This window comes from Mauremys mutica, chromosome 2 (genome assembly GCF_020497125.1).
Source record: "Mauremys mutica isolate MM-2020 ecotype Southern chromosome 2, ASM2049712v1, whole genome shotgun sequence".
Lineage (NCBI taxonomy): Eukaryota > Metazoa > Chordata > Testudines > Geoemydidae > Mauremys > Mauremys mutica.
The window spans coordinates 158372720-158397282 of NC_059073.1; the positions used below are offsets into that span (position 1 = coordinate 158372720).

General features: G+C 52.5%; 2 protein-coding genes across 13 annotated transcripts in view; both read right to left on the bottom strand.

Annotated features, from left to right (window-relative positions):
- Positions 1–24563, bottom strand: part of LOC123364118 — a 110209-nt gene that overhangs the window by 37865 nt on the left and 47781 nt on the right. For 3 of the 8 annotated variants that reach the window (XM_045005944.1, XM_045005942.1, XM_045005943.1), the window contains exons 3-8: positions 21963–22103; positions 21735–21809; positions 15533–15647; positions 14547–14842; positions 14028–14132; positions 13781–13909 (exon numbers count right to left, since the gene is read on the bottom strand). In XM_045005944.1, the coding sequence (XP_044861879.1) occupies positions 13781–13909; positions 14028–14057 (159 nt within the window). In that variant the 5' untranslated portion in view covers positions 14058–14132; positions 14547–14842; positions 15533–15647; positions 21735–21809; positions 21963–22103. Of the gene's footprint in view, positions 1–13780; positions 13910–14027; positions 14133–14546; positions 14843–15532; positions 15648–20446; positions 20586–21734; positions 21810–21962; positions 22104–24563 lie in introns of those variants that run through there. The other 5 variants (XM_045005945.1, XM_045005946.1, XM_045005948.1 and 2 more) reach the window with 5 other exon arrangements.
- Positions 1–24563, bottom strand: part of LOC123364116 (maestro heat-like repeat family member 5) — a 72214-nt gene that overhangs the window by 9113 nt on the left and 38538 nt on the right. Inside the window, exons 1-7 of one of the 5 annotated variants that reach the window (XM_045005938.1) lie at positions 9910–10002; positions 9651–9765; positions 9136–9291; positions 8787–8973; positions 8254–8406; positions 7302–7420; positions 6439–7028 (exon numbers count right to left, since the gene is read on the bottom strand). In XM_045005938.1, coding sequence (XP_044861873.1) covers positions 8324–8406; positions 8787–8973; positions 9136–9291; positions 9651–9765; positions 9910–9977 — 609 coding nt within the window. In that variant the 5' untranslated portion in view covers positions 9978–10002 and the 3' untranslated portion in view covers positions 6439–7028; positions 7302–7420; positions 8254–8323. Of the gene's footprint in view, positions 1–6438; positions 7029–7301; positions 7421–8253; positions 8407–8786; positions 9292–9650; positions 9766–9909; positions 10003–24563 lie in introns of those variants that run through there. The other 4 variants (XM_045005935.1, XM_045005936.1, XM_045005937.1 and 1 more) reach the window with 4 other exon arrangements.

A 24563-nucleotide genomic window follows, 5' to 3' on the forward strand; every position in this document is an offset into this window, starting at 1 on the left:
CCACCGTCATTTGTGATCTCAAGCAGTTGATTCTCTTCTAGCACGGATAAAGTCGATTCACCTGGCTTATTCACAAATGGGTTGCAGATCCATTCCTTCTCAGTTCGGGGGTCTTTTGTGGTTGGGAAGTAATGCTCAAACTCTTTTGAAAGCTGAGATAGGTGATCATGCACCAGCTGGGAAAAAGAAGGCCCTGGCTCAGTCTCTTTCAAAATCTCTGCTAATGTTTGAAACATGTCAAAAATCCCAATGTTCACTCGTCGCCCCCATAATTCTAGTTTGGCTTTGAATGCAGCCACTTTATCTGCCAACTTGAACACAGTTGTCGTTCTCCCCTGAAGTGACAGATTGAGTTCATTGAGCAGGTTGAATATGTCACATAAGTAAGCAAGTTTTATGACCCATTCTGTGTCACTGAAATGTGCTGCCCGTGGTGACTGTTTTTCTAAAAGAAATCTCTGGAGCGGCTCTTGTAACTCAAAAACTCTGGCCAGTGATCTACCTTTAGAAAGCCATCTCACTTCTGTGTATAAGAGAAGACGTGTGTGTTCTGCGTCCATCTCCTCACAGAGCTGCGCGAACAGACGTGAGTTAAGGGCATGTACTTTAATGTAGGTGATCATTTTAATCACATCCTGCAAAACTTTGTTAAGTTCAGATGACATTTTTCGGCTAGCTAGCATTTCTCTATGGATGACACAGTGCGTAGACTCACATTCAGAAGCGACCTCCTTGACCCGAGTAGTGAAACCAGAAAGCCGTCCAGTCATGGCAGCTGCTCCGTCTGTGCATATAGAGACACAAAATGACCAATTCAGTTTTCCTGACATGTAATCATTCAAAGACTTGAATAGTTCTGCAGCTGTGGTGTTGGTTGGCCACAAAAGTGCACATAACATATCCTCATGCACATCCTCCTGAAAAATATATCGCACAAAAACAAGCATTGTTGCCTTGTTGTCAACATCGGTAGACTCGTCAACCTGGATTACGTACCATGGTGACTCATTCACCCTCTCTAACAATTGTGCCTCAATATCCTCTGCTATTTCATCAATTCGTCTAGTTATGGTGCTAGCCGAAAGAGGAACACATGCCACCTTTTGAGCTGCAGCCTCTCCTAAAAGTTCACGACAAATGTCCTTAGCAGCAGGCAGGATCAATTCTTCCCCAATAGTAAAGGGCTTCTTAGCTTTAGCAATGCGGTTAGCCACTAAGAATGATGCTTTCAGTGCAGACACATTTGATGAAGTGGTGGCCTTCAGTAATTGCTTCTGTTCTTCGTGTTCACGTTTTTTTCTTTTGAAAAACTCCAAAGGCTTGTCTTTTAATGCAGGGTGCTTGGTCTCCATGTGGCGAAGCAGTTTTGAAGGTTTCATGGCTTCGTTGGATAGCCGGTCGCCACATATTATACAAAGCGGGCATGGATAATGTGAGTCACCTGTTGCAATGAACCCGTAATTTAAGTAGGACTCTTGGTATTTTCTTTTAAATGCAGCTTTCTTTTTGTTGGCCGTCTTAGAGTCTTCTGCTGTCTCATCATTGGGTCTTTCCCCCTTTTCAAAGAAGCTTTGCAGCGACGTTTGTATTTTACTCATTTTGGCGAGGGTTAGCTTGTGGGCTTACCAAAACTGTGCGGGAAAGAGGCATGGACAGAAGTGGTAAATAAAATAATGGGCGGGCCACGTGCGGACTAATATAAGTGTCGGATTCTGACTTAAAGCCTGACACCAGATGCAGCTGTACAATTGAAGTACATCAACTCACTTGCCACTATAAAGCCTGCCACCAGATGCAGCTTAATTGTCACTTGCCACTCACTGATAGGGTTCTGATATTAGTCTGCAAGCGATTGATTTATTATGGTCTCTGTGCAGTGAAACCTCTGCTATGTAATCTGTTTTTGCAGTCGCTCCCCAGCGCTAGCATCATGGCCTCAGCTCCACCTCAGATCATCAGGCATTAGATTCTCATAAGGAGTGCAAAACTCCCTCCATCGCATGCGCAGTTTACAGTAGGGTTCGCGCTCCTATGAGAATCTAACATCTGACAGAAGACGGAGCTCAGGCAGTAATGCGAGCGACGGGGAGCAGGGCCGCCCAGAGAATTCAGGAGGCCTGGGGCAAAGAAATTTTGGGGGCCCCTTCTATAAAAAAATTGCAATACTATATTCTCCTGGGGGCCCTTGCGGGGCCCACGGCAAATTGACCCACTTGCTCCCCTCCACAGGCACCCCTGGGAAAAATAAACCTTCCGCATTTTGGCACAAACCCAGTTTTGAGAAAACTTCTTTACAAGGTATCACTGGTTCTCAGCATCAGCTAGTGCTAAAAGGCACTAAAGCTCGTTAAAAGGGTTGGACAAATATTTTCCATCAAAACTTTTTCTGGATCGAAAACTAGGGCTTTTTACAAAGCAGAAAAAAATCACGGACAATGTCTGCTTTCCTTCAAAATTTGTTGTGTTTTTTTTAATTGAAAAGCTGAAATTAATCTGCCAAAACCTGAATATGGTTTGAGGTTTCAGAAGTGTGTGGCCAAATATTTGCTGCTTGCTGTATTTGATTGTTTCTTTAAGCAATAAAAAAATTCTGCTTAAAAAAAAAATCCCAAACTTTTGAACCACCTCAGCTTGTAACCAAACACCTGAGCCCATCCAGGCAGAGATTTTTCCAGGTTTCTGATACTCTGCTGGCTTCCTTGACTCATATCTGTCTCCATAACTTTGGGTTCATTTAGGTTAGAACATAAGAACAGCCATACTGGGTCAAACCAAAGGCCCATCCAGCCCAGTATCCTGTCTACTGACAATGGCCAATGCCAAGTGCCCCAGAGGGAGTAAACCTATCAGGTAATGATCAAGTGATCTCGCTCCTGCCATCCATCTCCACTCTCTGAGAAACAGAGGCTAGGGACACCATTCCTTACCCATCCTGGCTAATAGCCATTAATGGACTTAATCGTCATGCATTTATCTGTTTCCTAGAGACTGGCTCCATGTGGTCCCTCACAAACTGGAGACAGTTACTGTGGGTTTTTCTTTACTATAGCTTATGTACATACTCCACGAAGTGAGTATTTGAGCTTGTTCCTGAATCTGGGATGAGCCTATGTTGTCAAAACTGAAATGCTCAAAATAGCACATGCATGTGAATGGACACAGGGTGCTAAAACTAAATTAATCCAGGGGTTCTCAAACTGGAGGTCAGGACCCCTCAGGGGGTCACGAGGTTATTACTGGGGGTCGTGAGCTGTCAGCCTCCACCTCAAACCCCGCTTTGCCTCCAGCATTTATAATAGTGTTAAATATATAAAAAAGAGTTTTCAATTTATAAAAGCGGGGGGGTCGCATCAGAGGTTTGCTATGTGAAAGGGTCACCAGGACAAAAGTTTGAGAACCACTGAATTAACCCCTCTGAAGCCTCAGGGAATGCAGGGGAGGGGGGGGTCTCCCTTGGTAAGGTTGGGAAGGATATTGCTCTTCTCATGTGATCCTTCCCCCCCAGTGGCTAATTTTAAATGAAGCTACCCTCCCCTGACATGAATATCCCTATGGCACTGAAATTACATATAGACTATAATTTGGCATTTGAGAAGTGAAAGGGATGGTAGCCCTAATGGAAAAGCTAACAGCTTGGCTCTCCTGCAAGCCTCGCTGAATGAGCTGCTGAATGAGCTTTAGGGTAGGGAAGGCTGTGCCTCCCAAACAGCCTGGCCCTGCCCCCTATCTGACCCCCACCCACTTCCTGTCCCCGCGACTGCCCGCCCCCCTCAGAATCCCTGACCCATCCTGCTCCTTGTCCCCTCACCATCCCCCAGAGACCCCCCACCACCCTGGGACCCCACCACTGCTCCCTGTCCCCTGACTGCCCCAACCCCTATTCCCCCCCCCGCTGAGTCCTGACAGACCCCCCCCCGGAACACCCACAATCCAACCCCCCCCATTCCCTGCCCCCTGACTGCCCCCACAACCTCCGCCCCCTCTCTGTGCCCTGACTGTCCCCAGGACTCCCTGCCCCTTAGCCAATCCCCCTGGCCTCAGCCTCTTACCCCCGGCTCCCTCCTCACCCGGATCCTCAGCGCCTCGCCCGACAGCTGCAGCGTGTCTCCGGCGCGGCCTGAGCTCTGTCCCGCTCATAGCCGCGTGATGAGGGGGCGGGGCTGGGAGCTCCACGCCGAGCGGAGGCAGCTGAGCTCAGCCCGGAGTTCACAGCCCCGCCCCCTCACCACGCGGCTCTGAGCAGGACGGAGCTCAGGGGCCCGCCAGAGACACGCCGCTTGATATGCTAGGGGTCGGTTCGCGGCCCGGTTCCTAACAGGCCGCGGACCGGTACCGGTCCGGGGGTTGGGGACCCCTGCTCTACGGGACCATCAGCGGCATCTTCTACATCAGAGGCTATTTGAGAGTCAGACTTCGAGAGGCCTCCGTGAGGGTCATCAGGAGTAGACGGGGACCCATCTAGAGAGCCCTCTGGGGAATTTTCTAAATCAGACTCTGCGTGAGAGTCGGGTTCCACCTCCCCTTTTTTAGATGAGCCAGTTTGAGAGCCTCCAGTAGGGGGCATCTCTTTTTGGTTTTTTTCCTCATTACCTCTTTAGCCTTTTAAAAAAAATTGTACAGCGTCCCTGGCCTGGAACTTTTTGGCAGCCATCTGTTTATCCCCCAAGAGCTGTCCCCCCTTTTGCTTACACCTAAGCTGATGTGTACCCTTGAGGGTGCCCTTTTTACCCAGGCCCCTTTCCATGGCTAGTCACGCCTGCTCAGAGCTACCCTTAGGAAAAATTGAACTATTTTTCAAAATCATCCGCCAGAGCTTTTACATTTTTGATGTGGTTTCCAGCCCTCCTTTCTTATAGGCCCCCTGAGGATACAGCAGCCACCAGTATTCTGAACGAAGCATCATATTTTCCCCAAATCTTTTTAGAATACCGTTCTTTTAGAACCCCCAAGGAAACAGCATCCATCAGTTTTCTGAATGAAGCATCATACTTTTCCCAAATACTAGAATATGGGGGAGCTGGAAGAATGGTTTCTCAGTCCTTGTTTTTTTATTCACAACCCCTAGAGCGCATGCTGTTTGTGAAGGTGGGCGTTTGCGCTCACAGTTTTCTCAGGGCTTGGTGTGGTGGCGGCCACTGAGGAACTGGAGTTGTGTTTGTGTGGTTGGTTTTTGCCAGAGTCTTTTGTTTTGTCCTTGGGTTTGATGTGTATGAGGTTTAGACTGCCCTGATGCTTCATCTGAAGCGTGAACTGGTTGGGGTTCCCAGGTGATTGTGGTAGTTCAGGGTCCTGAGGGCAGAAGACAGGCAGAGCCCCCAGCACGATCAGTCAGGAGATGGAGTCCGAGTAGAACTGATGCACAGCTTGGGTCTATGCATCAGAACACTTACTGGAGGGTGAGCAGGAATTTTTGTAGAGAAAACACAATGGTTCAAGGGAGAACACTAGATTTCTTTCTAGGTTAACTGATGACTCAAGGGTTTTCTTTAGGCTAGACAATAGGAGCTTATCACTCTTGGTTATGGGTGATGTTTTCTTCCAGGGAGCTCACAATGCAACTAGGCTGCTTCAGTATTTTGGATACCAATCAAGGATTCCTTACTAAAATTGGTCTGATAACTGCTGAGCTGGATGTGGGCAGGCATAGGTTCATTAAGATCTGGAGCAAAGATTCCCATGATGCAGTGCTTCCCTGCTTTTTCTGGTCCCAGAGTTCAGTGCGGTTCTCTGTTCTCCATTCTGTATGCAAATTGAGATGTCTCCGTGTCCCATCTTTCATGCAGATGAGGCTAGGGAGTTGTCTCTGTTCTTCATTCTGTATGCTAATGGAGATGCCTTAATCTTGCACCCTTGTCAGGAGGGGTCTAGGTGTGTCTCCCATCCACCCTTCACTGCTCTATGTGAGTTTTTTCCTCTGATGGGTTTTGGCCCCAGAACTCCCCTGACTGATCAAATCTCCTCTCCGGGTGGTCCTAAGGGAACATGGTATACTACTAAGAGCAGGATGAAGTCCAGCTCGAAGAAGCGAGGGGGGGTTTACTTTGTAAATTATCAGCTCGGTCCGGGACCACCTCGGCTGCTATCTCAAGCCCCGATTGTACCTCTATTACTAGAAGAAAACTGGTCACCATGTAATCTGGCTGCTACCCCGTGCCCCTAGAAATCCTCCCTGATTTCCCCCCGCCCCTCCTCCCAGCACAGCAATACCCCTCAGCCATGACTTACAGCAGGGCGGGTGTCCCAAGCCTCCTGCTCTTCTCTGGCTTCAATTGTCCATCATGTATCCAGGAGGGCCTGGTTATTTAACAGCATGCAGGGCACCAGCCACCGCTTGTATTTCTGTCCTTCAGGGTGCTCCCTGCCCCCAATCCATGCGGGCAGAGGAGGGGAAGGAGCTGGGTGGAGAGTCAGTCCCCAAGATTACTGGGATCATTTTGCCTTTGGCCTCGTGCCCCACGAAGGCTAGGAGAGGTGTTGTGCACACACTGGGCGCTGGCGTGAAGCACAGTGTGGCAGAAATGCTACCCTGGCTCTTTGCCTACATGGCTGGTGGTAGCTGAGGTGGGCAGGGCTGGGGCTTCCTGTGAATCTCTGCCCTCCCTGTACAGGCTGCAGGGGAACCTGGCTGGGGCCAGTGCCTCGGGGGTGGGGGGAGGGGAACCAGGGTGAGCCTTTGGGAGGCAGGATCTCTCCCTCGGGCCTGCTCCTGCTGCAGGTGCTGAGCTTGCCCAGGGCCAGGACAGAGGAGACCCTCTGGCCGTAGAGCCCTCCAGCCTCTGACTGCAAGGAGCCTTGGTTCCCCCTTTGTCCCAAGGAGGTGGGAAGTTGGTTGGGTTTGTGTGTGGGCAGAGGAGGCCTCCCCGCCGGCCCCGGGCTGGGAGTGTGCATGTGGCACTGGGCCCTGGACTCATGGGGCAGGGAGGGATAATAGGAAGTAGAGCTCCAGCCCTTTTCTTACCTATCAGCTGCTGGGCAGCGGCTGCTCTCAGGGCAGCCTTCTTGCTCAGCCTCCCCAGGCAGTCCTGGAGCTGGGAAGCCAGGAACCCAGTTAGTCCCAAGCCACACATCCTCCCCAGGCTGAGGGGAGCTGCCTTCTCTGGAGGTGAGGAACCCCTGGCTGTCAGAGCCCTCTCCCCCTTGACTCCTCCCATGGGACAGAGCTGACTTGTAGGGGAGCCATCCTCAAGGGCGGGGGATGGGGCTGAGTCAGTGACAGGGCTCCCTGGAGCAGGGAAACCCCTCTGTGCCTAGGTCCTCCCAGCCCCCTGTCCTGCAGGGCCCACGCCCCATAGCTCACTCACCAGGGTCCTGCAGGCTTCACTCAGGAAGGTGGGGATGCAGCCAGCTGGCTCCGCACGAGCGCGCGCAGGAGCTGGTAGCTGAGGAAGGGTGCACAGCGCAGCAATGCCACCCTTCACACCTGCCGGAGAGGGCGAGAAGGGAGCTGGTGAGCTTCCCTGAGCGCCAACTCGCAGGCTCTGCGCGGCTTGGGGAGACTCCACTGTGCCGGAGCAGCAAGGAGCCACCTCTTTGCAGACCCTCCTCTGGCCTGACGGTTGTTCCCCAGGCCCCCACAGCCCCCATCTCCAGCTTGGCTGGGTTGAAAGGAGCCAGGCCTGAGTGCTGGGGCCGGGTAGGGACAGTCGTGGAGCAGGGAAGGGGCCATTCCCTGTGGGTCCCTAACGGACCGTTAACAGCAACGCCCGGTGACCAACGTACTTGGTCTCCCCTCACTCCCAGGCACTATTGGGGGCTGCTACTCGGCGGGGGAGGAGGGGATTGCTGCAGAAGCTGGTCGTTCCCAGACAGGAGCTAGCACACAAGTGAGGGCAGGGCAGCAGCAATGGAGAGCCAGCCGGCCCCAGCGACCTGCCTTCCCTGAGGCCCTGCTTGGGTCAGGTCACTTGCTAGGAGCCACAGATAGACCTGGGCCTGGCCACTAAACAGGGCAGGCTGTAAAATGGAGCCAAGGCCGCGGAGAGTCTGGCTGGGCAGGGAGGCTGGAGGTGCCTGTCGGGAATGGAGGAGGAGAAGGGAACCCCACAGATCTACCCCGCAGCTACACCCTGAGGACTGGCAGAGCTCTGTGTGGGGTGGGGAAGAGCTAGACTAGTTGGGGGGGTCCCTGTCCTGGGTGCCACATGTCAGAACTGAGAAGATCTGGGGCTTGGAGGGTGGAGTTTGCACCACGCTTGCCATGTTATTATAATGCCCTCAGCCACCCCGACCCTATGAGCCCTCAGCTGCACTCACCTGAGCCACCTGGGGGTCCCCGTCCTGGAGGTGGATGTGCAGCGTCCCCATTCTCTCCTCCACCTCAGCCCTAAAGAGGGACGACTTCTTGCAAACAAATTTGCTGAGATGGCCAAAGAGCTCCATGGAGGCCCGCCTCAGGCCGTTGTTCTCCTGCAAACAGGGGGGGCAGGCTGGTTAGAGGGACAGGCTCAGGTCCTCACATGCTTTGGGAATCAGCCTGGCAGATGCAGAGCCTGGAGAGGTGAGCCTGGAGAGCTAGTTCAAATGACAGGGCAATTCTCTGCAAACTCCCCTCCTTCCTGCTGGGCCCCAGGGCTGCCGAACAATTGTGGGCCCAGGGCCCAAGAATGATTCTATCCCTGCCTCCCCGGGCAGAGGAGCTGAGCTGCCCCACAAGTCCAGGAACATGCCTGCATTGGACACTGAGCCCCCTCCGCGTGAGGGCAGGTCCTGAGCATCTCCCCCTGTGGGGGGCCCTGTAGCGCCATGGGGCCTGCCCTGCTTGGTACTTACATCCTCAAAGAACGTACTCGCCTGCAGGGCCAGTGGGACGGCGACGTGAGCCTTCAGAGACGCCTTGGGGTCCGGCAGCATCCAGCAGAGCCCTTCCATGGCATCCAGAACGGCGCGGGGGTCGCAGCATTCGCACACGGCGCAGACAAAGCTCCCCAGGATCTGGTCTTGCTTCTTCCTTACCTGCAGAGAAGGGGTTGGATGCTGCTCGGTGAGCAACGCTCTGTCAGCCTGAGTGGAACCACAGTCCAGGCAAGTCAGCCTACAGCCCAGTCTGCTCCACAGGAGCCATGGGCTGGGGAGAAGGGGAACCAGAAGCTTCCTACCCAGCCCTCTCTGCCTAGTATCCTGCCATTCCAGACCCACCTTGTCCGGGAACTCGGTTACTGCGTTCCTGAGGCCGTGCAGCGCTCTGCCTCGAATGTGGATGTTGCTGTCCTCTGTCCGCTGCAGCATGGCCTTCACAACCTGTTTCCGCATGGCCTTGGGCTCCTTCTCCTTCAGCAGGGGGCTGCCGAGGAACTAAAGGGACCGAAAGGAGCTTTCAGAGAGGGCTGGGCGAGGCCAGTGGGTCCTAGTCTGGCAGGAGGAAGTGGAAGGGAGTATGATCAGGAGCCAGGAGGTGACTTAGATCCGTACCGACTGCTGTTCACGAGAGGCTGGCTTCAGCTGAGCTTAACAGAAGTGACACGAGCAGGGCAGAGCGCTCCCTCTGGTTCCAGTGGGGTGCTCCCAAACCCCACCACAGAGCCCCCAGCAGAGGGACTAATTTACAAGCAATACACCACCAGGACCATCTCTCATTGGCTGAGCAGCTATTGGCCTCCTGTTCCATCAGCTTCTGGGCCTGCTTAACCCTCCCTCCGGTCCTCCAGGCTCACCTCTGCCAACAGGACACTGCAGGCCATGCGTTCGTCCTCCTGGCTGGCCTGGAGGCTGGGAAGGAGGAGCCATGGGATGCTCCTCAGGGACTGCTTTCGGTGGATCACCATGGCCCTGGCAGAGAACAAGAGCTCGTGCTGACGTGTGCATGACAACCCTGCACATGCCAGAATCCGGCCTGGTCCTGGCCACCCCCTCCCATCTCTGCCCCACTGGGCTCCAGAGCGAGAACGTGACTCCTGCAGCCTCTGTCCTCACCTGCTAAGGAGAGCGAACCCCTCGGGCTGGGCCTCCTCTAGCAGCTGCCAACCTCCCTCCTGGTCCATGAGCTCCACAGCTGGCTGACTGCCCCTGAGGTGCAGCACCCGCGCCAGGGCCTGCACAGCCATGCTGGGAAGAGAAGGGGGCAGGAGATGGTGATGTGGGGATGCCTGCTCTCTGGGCGGGGTGGGGGGGCAGGACTCCCTTGCTGCAGCACTGAAGGGATCAGGGTGAGAATAGAAGCTGCCCCACTTCTACCTTTGGTTCTCCCCTCCCCAACTGTGGGGGCAGGGGGAAGTGTCTGCAGATGTGACCTACACTCTCCTCCAAAGATGTGAAAATCCACACACACACACACAGAGGAAACTGATCCTGGGGAGAAAAGTATATGCAGTGCCCCCCTGAACACCCTGCTGCTCTGAGCCCTGCCCCCATGAGCTGCCCACTCTGAGGAGCTCTCTGGCTCCAGGAGTATCCGGGGGCAGCTCTGCCCTCTCCTGAGCACGAGAAGCCTGGCTGATCTGAACCTTCAGTCCCCCGAAGGCGTCAGGGGTCCCTGGACAACAAGGATCCAAGCAGGAGACTTCCCCCTCCTCGGGGCTGGCACAGACACTGCCTGGGTGCTGGAATCCATCAGCCCCACACGTTACCTACGGGGACTGGAGTCACTGGTCAGGTCCTGCTGGGCTCCCGAGAGGTGCCGTGCCGGGGAGCAGGCGATGGCGAGGAAGCAAGAGGCGAACAGGTCGTCCTCGAGTCCTTCCAGCGTGTCCGCTTGCCCCAGGGCCCCGACCAGCTCCCACAGGCCGCGTGTGGTCTGGAAGGGAACAAGATACAGTCAGAAGCCCGTGACCGTGGGCAGAACGCAGCCGGGAAAGAGGGCTGAATGTCAGTGCTGGGAACTTACCGCTGGGGGCAACTGGGCTGGCTGGAGGCAGTTCCTGTCCTGGCTCTGTCTAGAGTTAGTCTGGCCCTTCTCCGGGCTGTCACACAGCAGGATGTGCAGTACCTCCGTGGTCAGCGTGGTGTCTGCATCTAGGAATCTCCAGATGGCCTTGGCCTGGCTGTGACGGACAGAGGGACGGCAGGGAAGGAATTAACACAGAGGAGGGGCCCAGTTGGTGCACACCGGGGATGATGCCCTGGGAGGGGTGACGGGCCAGAAGCAGCAGGCTGAGCCAGCTCGTGGCTGCCCTCTCCTGATGGGAACCAGAGGGGCTGGGGTTAGAGCCCCCATGGAGGAAAGCAGTGACTCCAGGCATAGGGGTGGGGGCCGGTGTGTGTGAGGAGGTGCCCACCCTTGTGGGGGGGGCTAGGGCGAGGTGCTGGGCTGGATCTCCTGAGCTGGGGGGGCATAGAGTGGGGGCTGTGGGCAAGGAGAGCAGGAGCTCCTTCCCCATGGGGCAGGGGGTGGAGGGTTCAGGAGGAACAAGGCTCCAGTTCTGACCACACCATGGCTCTCGTGTTGGGGGGTTGGAGAAGGCTGTAAAATGGGCGCTGTGCTTGTCGGCTCTGGGCAGGATGCAGGGAAGGCACTGCTGGCCCGGGGGAACCTGGCACACTGGTGAATCGGAGAAGACCAGCCTCTGGGGGTGGGATGAGGCATCTAAAAGTGTGTGGGGATGAGGAAGATACCAGGCTGGGATTCCAGGGGGGAGAGGGTATTTCCCAGCTGGGGGGAGGGGGTGCCCCTGCGGGGACATGCTCAGTGTAGTGGCGTCTGTGGGGGTGATGCAGTTAGGCTGGCCCCTCTCCTGCCTCAGCCTGGAGGGATGCCCTGGTGGGAGCGGGGGGCCATGCTGACAGAGGGGGTGACCCTGCGCATATGGGGTCTCTCCTGCTCTGTGTTGTGATGGGGGGGTCCCTGGAAAACTGTTCTGGCCTCCAGCCAGCCAAGCAATTGCACAGCCGAACCGGGAGCGGGTGGACTGGTTGGCACAGAACAAAGTCGGGGAGGGTGACAGGTGTGTTAGGAATAGCTCAGCTGGGGCAGCCCTGAGCCAGGGGTCCCAGAGCACACGGAGCCCTCCAAAGGTCAGGGAGGCGAATGGTGACACATGCCGGGGCAGGGCTGCTCCCTGCGGTCTGTGTGCAAGGGGAGGGTCTGTGCTGCATGTAACCATGGTGCTGTGGAGTGACCCCCATTAAGGGGGGGCTCGGAGGCTGGAGGGGGGTTTCTATCCTTTCCCCATGGCCGCTCGTAAGGCCAGGGCATCTGCAGGAGGATGCTGACCGCGGCCTTGTTGTGCTGTCTGGCCAGCAGGTGCAGGATGTCTCTCGTTCCGTCACTCAGCCGCCCCCCGACCCCGGGGTGGGCTCAGTGTGGAGGAAAGAGCCGTGTGCAGATCCTGCACCTGTGGAGGCAAAGCAGGGGCTGAGACCCTACCCCCGCTGTGGGTGTCTGGCAGGCAAGGGCTAGGAGGAGCTGGGCAGGCTCAGAAACAAGTCAACGGTTACATGGCCCGGAGGAGACCATGGATAAACTCTCCTAGCGAGTGACTGAGCTGAGGGGGGTTTGGTACCTTGAAACCCCCACCCTAATCCCGCTGCCCAGTGACACCTCCACCCCCCAGATATCCCGGCTGTACCTCCCCTTGTGACAGCACGCCTGGGCTGCTTCAGCACCAGAGTGGGATCTAAGCATCCGGGATGCATTTCCATCCTCAACGTCAATCCGTGTCCACTGGGCAAAGAGTCAGTGGACACGGGGGACCCCACTGTGGGCTCTGTTCCCCCAGCTGTGGGATGAGTCTAGAGACAGGGCACATTTCCCAGCGAGTGAGCCGGGCAAGCCAGACCCCTGGGATCAAAGCCTGCAAAAGATTACAGGGCCATGCCCAGCGGCCGCCCTGCAGATAGGGGATGGATGGGTCCCATTGATCAATGATGGTGAGAAGGGACGTCTCCCCTCCACATCCTCCCTTGTGCCCCAGGAATTCTAGCAACGGGGCAAGATGGAGCTGCCCAAGATGTCCAATACCCAGCCATTCCTTGGCCCTGTACCTCTGATTCTTTCAGCACCGCCTCCGTGACACCCGCCAGCTGGTCAGCACACTCCCCTTCTCCAGCAGGCCCACCAGCAGGGTGAAGCTGAAGGGCGTAAGGTCACACGATGGCAGGTGCTTTGCGATGAACTGCAGGAAAAGGCACAGGCCGATTGTGAGCAGTGAGCACGGCCCAGGGAGGTGGGTTTGCTCTTTGGGGAATGGGGACAGAGGCACTGGCCTGTGCCCAGGGCTACGTGAGTGGGCATTGGAGCCCATACCCAGGAATTTCCATCTGCCGGCTCCTCATCGAGGGAAGGAAACAATAACCCCCCTTTCCCATGGGTGTGTCTGTTTCTCCAGCCACAGTCACCTTTACTCACTATAGCAACGTGGGCAGGGCTCTCTCTGCAGTTGGCATCCTTCTGCGTCTTGCTCAGCACGGTCGCCACCGCCCCTGTCTTGGTGTGCACGGTGGCTGCACAAGAAACCAGCAGTGCTCAGGCAGAGCTCTCGGGGCCGGAGTCTTCCCCCTCCCCATCGAGCCAGGTCAGAGGTGCCAAAGAGCCAGACTCCAGACGCAGCTGGGAACGCCCAGCTAGGGTGAGCTCTCAGCTGGCTCCTGGGCCAACTGCCCACCTATCACTCTGCTGTAGAAGGTGTGTTGGGGCTGGGGTGGGATCAGGGGAGGTCCCAGATGGGCCCAGGCCCCTGGTGAAGGGCACATGCCAGGTCAGCCTGGTAGGTAACAACCCACTTCTGCTCTGTGTCCCTTTGGTCAGGGCTGTGATGAAGGTGCCACGTTCTCTCTGTAGCCCTGCTCGCTAGGTAACGGCCGGGGCTGTGAGGGCTGAGAAGTGGCGACTGCTTCCACATCATCTTACCTTTGCAAGGCGTGAAGAGCCAGTAGAGAGCCTGAGATGCCCAGTATCTGGTGGCCTCCTGAACATCGAAGTCCTGTGGCTTGTCAGCAGCCCGGCCATGTAGCCCTGCTTTGCCATGGGTTTCAGGTCCTAATGGGCCACCAAACAGAAAATCAGGGCATGGGTTGGGGTGAGCCCAGCTCTGTCTGTATCACCCCCGCCCCACCCCATGAGTGCTGTGGGGGGCAGCAGGGTCTGTGCTGCTCACCTCGGTGATGGCTCTGAGGCGATAAAACATGAAGATCTGGGTGCTGGCTCTCACAGCTCGGCTCCTCTCCTGGGCCCGGGGAGAGCAGATCCACAGCTGCAAGTGCTGGGGAGCAGGGAGAAAGCCGTGTGAGCGGCAGCAATGCCAGGGCGACTCCCAGAACCTGCTTCCCGCCCCAGCAGGGAGAGGACATGGAGCATTTAACCTCCTCTCCTCTGCTTTCAGACACTGGAACTCAGCACTCCTCTCCTGTCTGGGGGGCGTTGGGACAGGTCTGAGGGTCTTGGGCTCAGCGCTTTGAGGATTTTCCCCATTGATGCTGTGGGGTCTCGGGGCTGTTTCCTTCAGGGGCACAGGGGCACCAGCCCAAATTTAGGATGCCAAAGTGACACGCCCTGGAGCAGGACTAGGATTGTCTTGCTGGCCCCTAGGGAGGGGGCAGAGCTGCTTGTGCTAGAGCAGCGGTGGCCAATCTCCTGCCCTGGACAGGCTGGGGGCCAGTCTGGGGGATAACTCCACCTGGGTCCTGGCGCTGTGCTTCTAGCTCCTCTGCTTCCTGAAGTTGAAGCCCCAGAGCCGCCTTGCCCGGCTCCCGCCGTGCCCTGGGTCAACTCCATATTGGCCCAGAAGGTGTCTTCCTCCTCCAGAACGCCAGGTACTTGCACCGCTTGGCCTGACCACAAGCTGCTTCCCCGCCAGCGGGGACAGAGGGGTGGCTCTCCTCCTGGGGAAGCCAGCAGCTGCTTCCCACTGGCTCTGGAGCCACGTCTGCAGCCTTCTTCCCCGGCATCTGACAGAGCCTCTCCATCCTGGAACTGAGTGGGCACCAGCCATGAGTCTGAGGAAAAGGCTGCCTCTCGCTAACGGGCCTGCCTGCTCTGCCCCCAGCTTCCTCCCACTGGGGCAGCACCCCCTTGCTGCACGCCCCACCACGGGGCACAGGATCGGCAATCTACACACACTGGCAGCAGCTCACAGCACAGGCTGCTCCCAAACCCCCACTGAGGCACTGTGACACCGGGGGAGGCTCATCCTTTCAGAGCAGTGGGGTTTTCAGTCCCCCCCCACACCCCAGATCACAGGTCCTCCCAGGCTAGAGAAAGAACAGAACCTGAGAAGGCGCGTGAGCTTGCCCTGGGAACTCATTCGCAGCTAAATGTCACAAGGTCCCAATTTATGAGGCATGAGTCCCCCTCAGTTCCCACTGATTGGGGCTGTGGGTGTTCAGCAGATGGCAGGGTCTGATCCCGCAGAGACTCTCAGCCTGGGGAACAGTCTCCTACAAGGGAAGGGCTGGGAGCCCTATTGCTGGGCTATTTCCACCATACTGGAGGTGGCTCTGGAGAACACCCTGCAAGTAACACGCCGCCCAGGCCCAGAGTGAAGGGCTGCAGGGAGCTTTGTTAATGAATCTAGTCTCACTTGGAGGAGAACCCCCGCCCCCATTTCTGCCCCTCCCCAAGCAGAACAGGGAAGCCTCTGAGGAAATGCTCCATGCCACTCACTAGCTCTAGATGGCGCAGTGCTGCGTGGCAGATGCTCAGCGTTGGTCTGTCCCTGGCCCTCTTCCTCGCTCTCCCGCACCAAGTGAGGTTGGAAAGGGAGCTGCACAATGCCCTGCTAAAGGATGGATAAACTCAGGCAAGCAGCTGGGGTCCAGATCACTGACATACCGCGGGCAGGACACCTCCCGTCTCAAGGTCTCCTAGCACCTCACACACATTCCTGAAGCCTAATAAGCCAAGGCCTATAGGGGAGAGACTCCAACCCCACTGACAGAAAACTGTGGTCTGGGCAGTGACAGTGACAGAGGCAGGGATGGAGCTGAGGAGGCCCATGTCCAGTGTCCAGGACCCTGCACTGATCACTAGAGGAACATTCCTTTCCAGAGATGGCAATTGCAAGCAGGACACTATTCCCAGTCTCTCTGGCGCCGAGAGGGAGTGTGACCTGCTGGAGCTACTGAGGCAGGGGAGTGGGAGTCAGGACTCCTGTCTTTCATTGGTGGTTTTCCTATTGACTTATGGAACCTTGGGCAAGCCATTTCCCCTCTCTGTGTTTCAGTCCCCAGCAGTAAAATGAGGATCCATCTAATACTTACTCACTATTGTAAAGCACTGTGAGATTTACCCAGGAAAAGCCGCTCTGTGAGTGCTGTGCTGCACTGGGACATTAATGGTCAGTCCCAAATTCCTAGAGTTTAGATCTAGGCTTTCAGTCCAGTACAGAGTGAGGAGCCCAGCCCTAGACCTTGGATTGTGGCTCAGCCCTTCCTGGGGTGGGAAATGAGCCAGGAGGCTTTTCCATCCCTAGCCTGGTGGATTAACAATAGAGGATTTTTAAAATAGGAACTGGGTTTTTTTAAATTAAACTCACCACAGGTTTTTTCATTAAAAATAAACCTGCTTAAAATTCAATTTGAATTTGATAACCTACGTTAAGGCCCACATTTATTATAATCTCTTAAAATAATTTCAGGAGAATAGAAAAAAACCCATATTAGGTAGTCCATGTTTACTGTCAAGTTTTAAGGACAGTCAGACTACTTGAAGCACCTGAAACCAGAGTTAGTGGAAGTGCTAGAACAGCTTTAGACAGCAGGAACCCTTCCTCTGCAAGTGCAGGAGGAATATTTTCATCTTTTCGGTTTATTCATCTAGTTCAATTCAATGACTAGCAGGGGCGGCTCTAGCCATTTCGCCGCCCCAAGCACAACGTCTGCCGGTCGCGGGTCCCGCGGCTCCGGTGGACCTCCCGCAGGCGTGCCTGCGGATGCTCCACCGAAGCTGCGGCACCAGCGGACCCTCCGCAGGCACGTCTGCGGGAGGTCCACCGGAGCTGCCTGCCGCTCTCCTGGTGACCGGCAGAGCGCCCCCCGCGGTGTGCCACCCCAAGCACGTGCTTGGCGTGCTGGGGTCTGGAGCCGCCCTTGATGACTAGTTAATTGAATTGAAGAAACACATTGGGAGTGGACAAAGAAGGCAAACTTGTTTTCTTCCTTCACTCTAGGAATAAACACTAGATGTGAGGGGATGAGATCTACCAGTTCATAGATCTGGAAGGATATGGTGACCAGAATGTATCAATTCAGTTCACTAACTACAGATAGTATTTCCTTTCTTTTAGAAATAAGGTAGTTTTAAATGCAAAACATTTTTGATGAATGTTTTTCTTATGCTTCTCTTTCTGGCTTGGCCACAGCATTGCTGTGTAACCACCTCTTGCTCTTTACCTCTGTTTCACCATCTCTGTTTGGGATAGAGACACTTTTCTAACTCCTAGTAGTAGTGCGATTTGAGTCGGTCATAAGTGTTAGACACCTTTGAGCTCCAAAGGACAATGGGTGATTTATCAGGAATCCCTGGTGACTTCCTGCTTCTCCCCCATCCAGAGCCAATATCACATCTTTGGGTTTGGAAATTCTCAGCACCCCCTCAATCGTCTACTGCCTTCAATTGTTCTTAAGATTTAGAGCCTTGGATGCTAGCAGGACTGGAATTTGTTACTGGGTTCCTGGCTGTTCCTAGTCAATGAGGGTCTCAGTCTGGCCTCCAAAGTTCAGAATCCCAGAAGTAGACATCCTGGTGGATTGAGTTACACCATTGATTTTAATCATGTTTTGCATTTGTACTTTTTAGTTATTTTCCTAATGATAGGTTGATTCTCATTAGTACAGTATATCTATGCACATTTATTTAAGCAGTTATATGGCTTAATTTACATTTCTTGTATCTAATTTTTACATTTTTATTATGTTGGAAAATGGCAAATGATGCTTTTATTTCCTAGACAATGATGGATTTTTTACTTGTGATTTGTCTATGCCCTGTTTTGATGGAAATTCAAGTGCTCTTAAAATGCACAAAAACAGCATTTTCAATTTGTTTATTAATTGAATAAAACTACCTTCAATGTGCTGGATTTAAAACTAACTGATTTAAGGACGTATCTGCAGATAGTGAAATGAACTGATTGTATCTTGTCATCATGTCTGTCAGATTTTAGAACTAATAGATCTGATCCCCTCACGTTTAGTGTTTATTTATAGACTGGAAGAGGAAAACAAGCTTTCCTTCTTTTTCCACTCCCAGTCAGTTTCTGAAATTTGAATGAAATTGTTACTGAACTGAACTAACTGAATCAACTGAAATGAAGAAAATGAAGAAAATAGTCTCTCTGTGCCTGCAGAAGAGGCTGCTGCTGTCAAAAGCTGGTTTACCATTTCAGCAAACTCTGGTTCCAGCCAAAGACTGCCATGCGTTCAGTGGTTTGATTTCCATTAAAACTTGGCAGCACACATGGACATGGTTCTACCTCTGAACCAGTAGCAATTGCACTGGATAATGCCGCAAAACCTAAATGTTATTGTCAAATCATCTAAATCATTCCTCTCCTGCTCTTCTTGTTTTATAAGTTTCAGATCAACAAAATCTTCCCCTTGACAGTCACTGCCCATGTGACGCTGCAGGCAGAGTAGCCTGAGCAGTAACATTGTGACCTCCGAGGTAATTCAGCCACCCATCACACACTCAGTCCAGTAACCCTGACCTTAAATGCTAACCCTATGGCCAGCTTGGTCATCTCTCCTATTGAAACCTGCAGGATCATTTGCTGATTCCTTTTAACCAATGGGGTTGAATTATGCAAATCACCTGCACAGAATTAGCATTGACTGGCTGAGTTAACTCTGATGTCACAATGTGCCTGTACCTGCAGCACCAAGTAAATGGGCACAGTGTGGAAATCAAGCTTTCCTGGTGGTGGGGGTGGGGGTATGAGTGGTGGTTTCCATTTGTCACTAAAATCAACAAGGTTTTTTCCACTGATGCCTAGAAATTCCCTGCAATTTTGGAATCAATTGGACGTAGTCTTCAAAAATTATTGCATTACAGACAGACAAAGAAATACCATTGAATTGAGTGTTAGGCCTCACTGCACTCAGCCAACAATGACTTGAGTCTCATCCCTTTTAACTCAGTAATAACCCCCAGCTCACCCAATCAGTGTGGAGACGCTCAGGGACTGGAGGCTGAGTATTCTCAACAGATGGCCAAAAGACAACACTAGTCACGACAGGAGATCATTCTGGTGGAGATCTCTGTCAGCGCAGTATTCCAGCCCCACCTCTTTGTGAGGGCTTCCTACAATGACAGCTGGAGAACAGCCCCACCCTCCTCAGGAAAAAGAGCAGCAGAGAGAAATGGAACAAGAGAAGAGAAAAGACAAGAGGCAGGGAGGAAAAGAGAAGCAAAAATGGACAAATTCCAAATGCCTCAGTGAATCATAGATCTCAAGGCCAGAAAGATCCACTCTGACCATCTAGTCTGTATAATGTTGGCCATAGAACTCCCTGCCAAATAATTCCTGTTTGTATTAGAGCACATCTTTTAGAAAAACAGCCAATCTTGATTTTAAAAATGCTACTTGTGGAGGATCCATTACAACTCTGGGTTAATTGCTCCAAACCCTGACTGTTCAAAATATTCACCTTATTCCAGTCTGAATTTGTCTAACTTCAATTCACAGCCATTGGATCTTGTTATATCTTTGTCTGCTCAAGTGACGAGCCCATTAGCAAATATTTGTTCCCTTCTGCTCATCTGTTACCCTTCTCTTTATTAAGCTAAATAGATTGCGCTCCTTGAACCTATCTTTATAAGGCATGTTTTCTAATCCTTTAATCATTCTTGTGGCTCTTCTCTCAACCTTCTCAAATTTATCAGCATCTGTCTCAAATTGTGGACACCAGAACTGGACACAATATTCCAGTAGTGGTCACCCCAGTGCCCAGTACAGATATATAGAACCTCTCTACTTTTACCTGTGATTCTGCTAGGTATGGGTCCAAAGATCGCATTTGCCCTTTTGGCCAAAGTGTCTCAGTGGGAGCTCATAGTCAGCTGATTATCTACCATGACCCCAAGTCTTTTTCAGGGTCACTATTTCCCAGGATAGAATCCCCCTCTTGTACACATAGCCTATATTTTTTTTCCTAAAGGGAAACTTTACATTTGGAAATACTAAAATTTATGTTATTTGCTTGTGCTCAGGTAACAAAGCAGTCCAGATGGCTCTGTATGAGTGACATATCCTCTTCATTATTTACCACTCCCCCAATCTTTCTGTCATTGGCAGATTTTACAGTGACGATTGTATATTTGTTTCCAAGTCACTGATCAAAATGTTAGTATACATCCAAGAACCGATCTCTGCAGGACCCTACTAGAAAGACACCCACTCGATAATGATTCCTTATTTACAATTACGTTTTGAGACCTAGTAGGTAGCCAGTAACTAAGGGGCAGAGTTCTAGGTGGGACATTTTTCTGCCAACTTACCTTCTGTTTTACAAACCTAGAGCTCGGCTGGCAACATATGGATCAGACTGAAAAGGTTCCAGCCCTCACTGAGAATCTTACCTTCTACACAGGGAATGTCTGCTTTCTACAAAATCAACACAGAAAGGAGAACACCCCCGAATAAGCTCTTCCTTAGCACTCAGATGCGTGACCACAAATCCCCTCTTAGTCCTCTAGGAGAGACAGTGAGAAGGAGGCTTCCTGCAGCAAGGCTACAGGGGTCTCCGAGGTTCCCCCTACCCTGCATCCCTGTCCTGCCTGGCTAAAGTTAAGGGTGCTGTGTGAGGTCACAGCCTCCTCACCACTTTTGCCCAATAGGCTAAGTTACTGCCAAAAGCCCTTGTGAAGTCACTGCCACACCCACCTCTGCCTTCCAGGGCTGACATCTGCCCTGGGTCAGCCTGGTGGAATGTTTGAGCTGCTCTCCAAATCACCCCACATGCTCATTATTGATTCTAGGGGGAGCAAGCAGGTTACCCAGAGTCTGTTCCTCACCCCACACTGAGTTTTTCATAGATTCATAGATTGTGAGGCCATTAGATCGCCTAATTAGGCCTCTATTTCACAAACCACGATATTTCACACCCTTATCCCCATATTAAGCCCAATAGCTTGTGTTTCACTAAAACACACCTTCCAGAAAGACAGCCAGGTGCTATGTGAGGCCATCAGGAAACAGAGACTCCACCTCTTCCCTTGGTAATTTGTTCCAACGGTTAATCTCCCTCCCTCCTAAATTAGGACTGGGTATTTGCTGTATTCAAATGTGTTTTGTTTGAATGGGCTGCCTTGTCTTCATCATTATTTACCACAACACCAATCCTTGTGCCACCTGCAGATGTTACCAGCTGTGATGTGATATTGACTTCCGGATCGTTGGTGTAAATACTGAAGACACTTAGTGGCTGAGAGCCTGTTCACCCGCCAGGCACCACGCATTCACTCCCCCCCTGTAGAACAGGAAAAGGGCATCCAGCCCTACTCTCATATGGGGTCAAAAACATGATTAGCGGCAGGATTACCTGCGCCATCTCAGCCCCACATGCTAAGGATTTTCAGAAGATACTGCTAATCTCGGATAAGCAAAACAGCTAAGATGAGGTCAGCATGGGTGGATTTACTGAGCAGACAGGTTCTAAGAGAAGTGGAAATTTCTCCCCTGCTCTAGTGAGATTCCCATAGAAAAAGTATCTGATGGTGGGGGTGAGGGTAATGCAAGCCTTCAGCCCCTTGAATGGCAGGAATCAGAACTCTGGGAGTTAAGGGGTGTCTCTGTCCTGCTGGAGGGAGCAGTGATAGAGAGCAGAAAGGGCACTGGTATAATTGTATGAAAGACAATGACCTCTACCTGTGAAGGTGGCTGAAGCTTCTTGCGGGCAATAGAGTCCAGGATCCTTATACATGTACTTTGGGGATGCTTTTCCTAGGAATAAAACCAACACAGCACAATGAGAACAATGTCTCAGTCTCAGGGCTGGGATCCAGGGATAAGGGATGCCCTCAGCCAGGCTGTGTACCAGGAACCTGATCTTTGTCCCAAATGCCACAATCGCCCAGATGAGAGAGTGGTTCCTACCTCCGTGAGGAGTGTGTGGTTTTCCATCTAAGCATCACTGAGAGCCAGCTCTTCCCTGTTTGACAGGATGAGGTCATTACTCCCCAAGCTGGGCCAGCTGCAGACTGCATTGATGTAGGCGGTAGAGACAGATCCCAGAGCCTGGAAGACAGAGAGGGGAGGAAGCCCCTGCTCATTTCCCATTCAGAGACCCCATTGAAGAAGGGCCAAGAAGGGAGGGAAGAATGAAGGGCAGGAAGTGAAGCTACCTCTGTGGGGAAGGCACTAGAGTAGACTCCAATCCAGTTCCCAGATCCACCCCACGTTTGTACGTGTGGCCTCGGAGAGGTCAATTTATTGCCTTCATTCCCTATCTGTAAAATGGGGGTAGTAGTGTTCTCCCCTGCCCAGGAGTTGAGGGGAGGACAGTCCCATTATCTGCATGGGGCTTGGACACTCTGGGCATGGATTGTGCCAGAGTGAGGGAAGGGACCCAGAGTTTGTTCCACTACAGCCGGGGCAGAAGATGGGATCAGGAGGTCAAGGAAGGGGGATGGGACAGGAACTGCTTCCACAAACGGAGCTTAGGAATTCGATCAGTGCCAAGGGCTCAGTACCTCCCCTCAGCTAATAGTTTCCCTACTGAAAAGACTGGCCCCTCCTGTCATTGGCAGTCTGCATGCTATTGATGTCTTTCCTAGTGTCCTCCAGGTGGCCCCTTAGTTCTTCTTGAATGTGGTCAATTCACTGAACCAGGAAGCTAGCCAGGAAGTTCGGAGAGGCCACTGGTAGTGTAGGATGAAATCAGGGGGAAATCTATGGTTAGCAAAAAAAAATAAAAAATATTTTTTAAAAAGGTGTCGTTGGCTTTGTGGTTTGCAAATTTGGAGCTGATCTGGCCTCTCAGCTGAAGGTACGTGGTCACAGGGGAGGTGAAGCGTGCCATCTTCATCAGTTGATCTATGATAGTCAGTTCCACCATGTGGCCATTTGATTCAGGGAGTTCTGCAACGAAATCCATTTGCACTGGCTGCCCATGGCTGGGACAAAGACATGAGGTGCCAAGGTATTTGGTGTGTGGTGCCTTGGTGCAAGTGCAGAATTCATGTGAGTCAACATATGTCTGAATTTCAACCCACATCTGGCACCACCAATCAAAGCAGGAGGTTAGGCAGAGGTTATGAGGCACCCAAAGTGTCCTGCCAGGGAGCTGTCCTTGTTCGGATGTAGTACCTTCAACCGGGGACATCCTGGCAGAACATACAGGTGGCCCTCAGTAAATGTTATCGCATCCCACATGGAATGTTGTTTCTCATTCTCTGCTCCTGATTGTCCAGAGGGGTCCCCCATTCCCCGGCCACGGGTCATCCCAGGAGACTGATTAAATTAGCATGGTTAGAGCTTGAGGTCTGGTAGTATTAATCACATTGTAGGGCTTGAGGAGGAAGGGCTGTTCCTCACTAGCTTTCTCCCTTCTTGGTTATATTCTGCATTAGGGACCGGGGCGTCGGCCTGGCCATTCTTAGTTCCCAGTCCGTAGTTAAGTAATCTTGAAATTGAAGCAGGAAAAGAATAAGGTCTAGCTGAATTGTCCCTGATTCAATGCTTTGGCTTTTCACAATACTGGAGGCTTTTGTGATCAGTCCAAACTTGTGCTGGGTATCGAGTCCCCTTCAGCTACTGACATAAGTCTTCAAATGATGATTTTATCAGAACCCACTCATTGTCAAGGTGCCTCTCAGGCGGGCACGGACAGAGCCCAACAATCAATGTGATTGGTAGCAAAGTCATTTATTTCTCTCCAGCATGCTCTTATATACAATTATGGCAGGCAATCAAGCAATTGCTAATTGGTTAATAAGATACACACAGGCACAGCTATAACTTCATAGGGTAATTGTCATCCTGTACAACTTTCTGATTTATTATCCTGTTTACTGCCTACTGGCAGATGAGAACCAGCCCAAGGCCAGCTTCGCACTACACAGTTCACAGCCTAATTAGCCCGTCCTTGAAGTCTAAGCACTTCGGCTTCTCATATACCCATCTGCCAAGTTCCCACACTCCTAGATTTGGTCTGTGGGGGTGAGCCTCCAGGAGTGTTATGCACAGGTTTGCAGCAGGTGCTGGGAGCCATGCCTGAGCGAGCATGGCCCTAATTGTCATATTAGATGTGTCAACTTCCATAATGAATGCTTCAGTTGGATTGGTGTACGCCAGAATAGGTGCAGCAGTGAAGGCAATTTTGAGCTGTTGAGGGCTTATTGGCCCTTGGGCGACCAAACAAATTTGACAGTCTTGTGGAGGAGAGCTACCATGGGGCTTCTTCTCTCTGAGAACCCTGGGCTGAAGCAGCAGTAAAACTGGGGAAACCTAGAAAGTGCTGCTCTTCTTGAGTGCTTCAAGTTCCTCCTAGTAGTGAATGGCTTCCACCTTATTTGGATCATTCTTAACTCCTTCTGGGAAGAGGATGTACCCCAAAATCTCCATGGAGAGTTGGCTAGAGGTGCACTTTTCCAATTTTGTATAGAGACCATTCTGCCACAACCTCTTCAGGTTCTGATGTGGGCAGCGTGTACTGCTCTGGGCTCTTCAAAGAGAAAAGTATGTCATCTAAATAGA